The sequence below is a fragment of the Hippocampus comes genome, unplaced genomic scaffold, assembly GCF_001891065.2.
Source record: "Hippocampus comes isolate QL1 unplaced genomic scaffold, H_comes_QL1_v1.1 scaffold156, whole genome shotgun sequence".
Classification (NCBI taxonomy): domain Eukaryota; kingdom Metazoa; phylum Chordata; class Actinopteri; order Syngnathiformes; family Syngnathidae; genus Hippocampus; species Hippocampus comes.
This window is the reverse complement of record NW_017805744.1, coordinates 3,640,009-3,645,499: the sequence shown is the minus strand read 5'-3', so window position 1 is coordinate 3,645,499 and position 5,491 is coordinate 3,640,009. Positions and strand designations below refer to the sequence as shown.

General features: G+C 45.1%; 1 protein-coding gene across 2 annotated transcripts in view; it reads left to right on the top strand.

Annotated features, from left to right (window-relative positions):
• Window positions 1–4,177, top strand: part of fgfrl1a (fibroblast growth factor receptor like 1a) — a 45,143-nt gene extending 40,966 nt beyond the window's left edge. For both annotated transcript variants that reach the window (XM_019884051.1, XM_019884052.1), the window contains 4 exons: window positions 587–886; window positions 1,278–1,450; window positions 2,109–2,289; window positions 2,522–4,177. In XM_019884051.1, the coding sequence (XP_019739610.1) occupies window positions 587–886; window positions 1,278–1,450; window positions 2,109–2,289; window positions 2,522–2,934 (1,067 nt within the window). In that variant the 3' untranslated portion in view covers window positions 2,935–4,177. The remainder of the gene's footprint in view (window positions 1–586; window positions 887–1,277; window positions 1,451–2,108; window positions 2,290–2,521) is intronic.
• The last annotated feature ends 1,314 nt before the right edge of the window (window positions 4,178–5,491 follow it).

Sequence of the window (5,491 nt, the reverse complement as noted above, 5' to 3'; positions counted from 1 at the left end):
CCAGACTTGAAAGCCTTTTTGGGAATGTTTGTTGTGCGATCCCGCCCAGTCGAGAGCCATTTATAAGAACGTGTCACATAACTCTTTCCTCCTACTTGTTTACACGGTGCTGCAATAACAAGACGTTTTCATGTGTGGCTGCTGGGGACTGCAGAAGTAAAGGAATTCTTGACGTTTCTGAACTGCGGGCACCACCTCAGATATGATTTTTTTTTTTTTTTTTGAAAGTGACATGGAGTCCCAGTACTCTCCAATTGTTGCACTGTCCAACCGAATGTGCTGAGTGGCAGAATCCATTGATGGACACTTGAGCATTAAAGAATGCCGTCAAAGTAAAGGAGTCCTATAGCCTGCTGTCTCTGAGGCGGGCTTTCCCATCTCTCACCTCAGCCTCTCGGATCAGACTTTCTATTTGAAAGGATTTCCCTCCTAACGTTAAAAAAAACGCAATCGATTTGTGTTGCGGATCAGACTTTCTATTTGAAAGGATTTCCCTCCTCACGTTAAAAAAACGCAATCAATTTGTGTTTATGTGAATGTTTCAGCCAGCACTTGGCGCTCACCCTTGCCTGTGTTTACCCTGCAGTGCGCCCTCGCTTCACTCAGCCAGCCAAGATGAGGAAGCGCGTCATCGCCCGGCCAGTGGGCAGTTCCGTGCGCCTCAAATGCACGGCCAGCGGCAACCCTCGGCCCGACATTGTGTGGCTAAAGGACGGTCGGCCGCTGGCCCACGGCAATGACGAAAATGGCGGCGCGGAGGAGGACAGGAAGAAGAAGTGGACTCTGAGTCTCAAAAGCCTGACGCCGGAGCACAGCGGCAAGTACACGTGTCACGTGTCCAACCGAGCGGGACACATCAACGCAACCTACAAAGTGGAAGTCATACGTGAGTTCAACACGAGAGAATGTGTTGTTGTCATTCTTCCAAAGTGTGGCATGAATAGAAATCCATGTCTTATAGCTATCCATCTACTTACGTGTGTGTTTACATCTTGTTTTATGAAACATGAGAAGTGGAAGATAAAGCTCCAGATTTGTTTGCATGATTGCAATCGGATTTAAAGCGGATTGATTTTTGTTTGAGATCCACTTTTCACGTGTACTGTAACTAACTCAATACGTAATGTGTGTCCTGTATAAACATTTCATCATGCAACACATACCTTTCCTATGAGAGAAAAGATAGCGCCGTACATCCCTGACTATATGGTTGATATAAAAGCAGTTTGTCATGACAACTGAAAAGCAATGTTATTGTTGCGTGTGCATGTGGACAGAACGCACCAACTCCAAGCCAATCCTGACAGGCACTCACCCAGTCAACACGACGGTGGACTACGGTGGCAGCACGTCCTTCCAGTGCAAAGTGCGCAGCGATGTCAAGCCTGTCATCCAGTGGCTTAAGCGGGTGGAGGCCGGTGACGAGAGCAAGTTCAACTCCACACTCGAGGTACGGCGCTACCTCACAGCGTGTACCCCGGATAACTGCGGTATGGGGTGATATCGCAGCCATCTGATTGGACCTTTTGTCGTGACGACTTTTAGGAAGGATATCAAAGCCCGAATGGGTCATTTTGAATCAGATTCAATTGAACGTGAATGAAAATAGAGATAATGTAATAATTAAATTATACATACACATCCATACATGGGTTCGGGTCTCGCCGCCACAACAGGCACTGACGATCTTATAGCCGCAGCCTCAACAATGGAGGCAAAGAACCTCTCCACTGAGACTCCATGTCCCCCGCCTACCCCTGGACGTAGGTGAAATTCTGCTGGAGGTCGGACTTGTGACTCCTTCTGACAGGAGACTCTGCTCGATGTTCTCATGAGAACATCAGCCATAGTCTTTCGTGACTTTACCTTGAGGTCAGGATTAGACATTTGTAACTTGCTTCACTCAAAGTGACATTGCCAACTACTTGGAGTGGCATGCATGTGACAGTTTTTAACCCATTTCACATTGCATTGCTTCATGAATGTTTTGCTAAAAATGTCAGAGAAAGGAAACAAACAAAAAAAAAGACCCGTGTGATTACATATGTTTCCGAAGGGCTGAATGTATCTCATGCCGCTTGATGCTAACATTGCGTGTTTTCACTCAGGTGGGGGACCACCGCTATGTGGTCCTTCCCACGGGGGACGTTTGGTCGCGGCCCGACGGCTCGTACCTCAACAAGCTTCTGATCACTCGTGCTAAGAAGGAAGACGCTGGCATGTATATCTGCCTGGGCGCTAACACCATGGGCTACAGCTTCAGGAGCGCCTACCTTATTGTGCTGCCAGGTAACAATCCAAATCTTCTTCCATAATGCTCCGAGTCCAATATCTTCTGCCTGGGCAATGTCCGGCGAGTGACGTCTTTTACAGAGTGCCGAGTCGTCAGTCTATCCTGGTTCCAAACCCTAATCCAGCCTTGAAACCCCAATTTCTCAAAAGTCTAAAGAAGCCCTGCCCAAAAGACACAATTTGACTTATTTGTGTGACCACGGTTTTGATCTTGATTGTGTCCTTGCAGATGTGAAGCCCCAAAACAACTTAGTCTTGACAGCTGCCTCACCCAGCCTGCCTTGGCCCGTCATCATCGGGATACCGGCGGGCGTGGCCTTTGTCCTGGGTACTGCCCTCCTCTGGTTCTGCCAGTCCAAACGCACCTGCCCGTCATCATCCTCCTCTTCGTCTTCCTCGCAAGCCTCCTCTGCCCTCCCCGTCTCGCAACGGCTCCCGGTGGCGGGCCGCGAGCGCGCGTCCCCCGGCGCCGACAAGGATGGCCTGTCCTACGAGGACTACGTGGCCCACCAGAACCAGAACCAGCCGCTGACCTCCTCCAAGATCTACCCCAAAATCTACACACACGACATCCACACACACACGCACTCGCACGTGGACGGTAAAGTGCACCAACACCAGCACATTCACTACCAGTGTTAGCAACAAAGGGACAAATGACAGCCATGACACTTTAGTGCATTTTGGAACACAATGAAGAATGTAAAGAGAGATTTTTTTTTTTAAACAATCAAAAGTCCCTCAGAGTATTTTTTTAAGCTAACTATTGAGGAATAAACAGGCCCTCGTGTTCTGCCATTCAAAATAAATTGTGTCTCCTGTACATAGTCAGATACGATTATATAGCATTTAGCATGCTTCTTCACCCCCCGGGGTTTTTGTATAAAATGTACGGTAATAATGTGAGTGTAATGTTGTAGTTTCATGTCAGTGTAGTTCAAGAAACACACTAACCCGATTCGCGTCTCTGGGAGTAGGAGAAGGCGAGAAAAAAAAAGGCTGCTCAACACTGCAAAGCACTCTGTAAATATTTCATGAAATAGACCATCACAGTCACCATTATGTGCAATTATTTTAAAATACAGCCCACAAAGCCAGTTTCAGTAGGCATCGTGAAATTTGGTCGATCGTGAGTAGACCCACAAAAAGTCATGTCTAAAAAGAGACAGGAAGGACTGCAGGTAGACAAGTTTGATGACTCACTTTCACTATAGAATGCTGGGTTGGATTTTTTATTTTATTTTTTTTTTAGTTGGCTCCCTAATCCAGTTTCTTTAGATTTTTTGAAAACTCGCCACTGGCTTAAATTAGCACTCTTTATCAAGACGTTTTTTTTGTGGAGCTCATCTTGAGTGTCCCTAATGTTTTGACCACGGAATGCCTGCATTCACATTGGACATCACACTGCATCTCAAGTTTATACCAGTTAAAATCTGTGAAGCTATTTCGACAATTACAATACGTTGTTATTTTTGCCTGTGCTGTGTTGAAAGCTAACAGACTGCCGTCACTACAAACTAATATGTCTTAGCGCTGGTATGCATGTACATGAGAAAAAACAATTTTTTAAAGTCGTCGAATTCGTGACTAAAAAGAAAAAATTAAAAATGTTTCAAGATTGGGAGAAAACTGCATTTCTAATTTATTTTCTTTGGGGCATTATACTGCATAAATGTGCATATATATATATATATATATATATATATGCGCACAATGGTGTCATTGTAAAATAATGTTATTTATACCTGTTGGCAGATATATGTTATGTAAACTCGTATGGACAATCTTGTACAGTTGCTCTTTTATTGCATATAAATTGTTGCCATTACAAAATGTAATCTGTTGCATTCTTGATTTGAGTGTTAAATGTGGACTACAATCCGAATGGTATATAATTTATTATGATGGTTGACCTTCGACAGCATTTTGTTCAGATTTGCCCTCCATTTCCCAAACCCAGCTGTGAAACCGTAATTTCAAATTAATCTCTAAATTGAAACCCTACCATGACACACGAACACTGTTTTGAACCCTGACCTGGAAATCCTAACCGTAATTTGAAAGTCTGACTTCAAACTAACCCTGCCTTGAAACACTACTTTAAAATGCACACTCTATCTTGAAAACCTAACCCAGTCATGAATCCTTAACCATGTGAAACCCTAATTTGAAAATCCTAAATATCTTGAAACCCAATCCCAGGTTTGAACCAAGAACTTGAAATTCAAACTAGTTCTTATTTTGAAACCCATACACTGCTCTAAAATCTGACACTCCTACCCTATCTTGCAACCGTAACACCATTCTGAAGCCCTAAAACAGTTCTGAAAGCCCACTTTGAAACCCTCAACCTACCTTGAAACCCCGACACAACAGCCAAACTGTGTCTTGGCACTGTGGTTTATAACCCTAACCCTCGCTCTAGACCCAAATTTGACAATCTAACCTGTCTTGAAACCTTGCTTTGAAGTTCCAATTCTGACATGGAACTCAAATTCAAAACCTTAACGCAGCCATGAAACCTTAACCCTGTCTCTGAACCCCAACTTGAAACCGCAATCATGGATCGAACGCCTATTTTGCAACCCTTTTGGCACGTGTACTCTCACATGTTCTTTCCGTGACTTCCATCTTTCTCTGTGATATTGTCGCGCTCCAGATGAAAAACCCTTACATCATCTGCAGCCTGTCACTGACCATTAACGCACGTCACGCACAAATCAAAGGGGAACGTTGCTCCTCTCGTAGTGTTTTGCAAATCATTTTACGTCACATCTGCTCCCCGTCCTCATCGTACTCACATTCGACGTGAGGAAGAGGAAGACGAGGATCTGGCGCGAGGTAAGAACGTCAAAGGTTGTCGGCGCGTCGCCTGAGTCATGGCTCTGCATGCGACTTTTATGTCTTCCGCCGGGCTGGTTCTCTTCATCCTGCCGGAGGCGATTCGCAAAAGCTTCCGCGGTTGAAATGTGACTGCTGTTGGCTGTGTCGTCTTTTTGGAGAGCGTGACACCATCCAGGCGCAGTGCTGGAGTGGCTCCAGATGCTTCCACTGACCGTACGTTTGTGATTTTTCAAAAGACGAGGATCTTGTCTTCTAATGTAAGTGAGAAAAAACAAGCAACTTATCGACAGTCTGCTAAAATGAGGCAAATGTCCGGTTGTCTCCGAGGTGCAGTCCAAGCGAAAATACGCGCAAT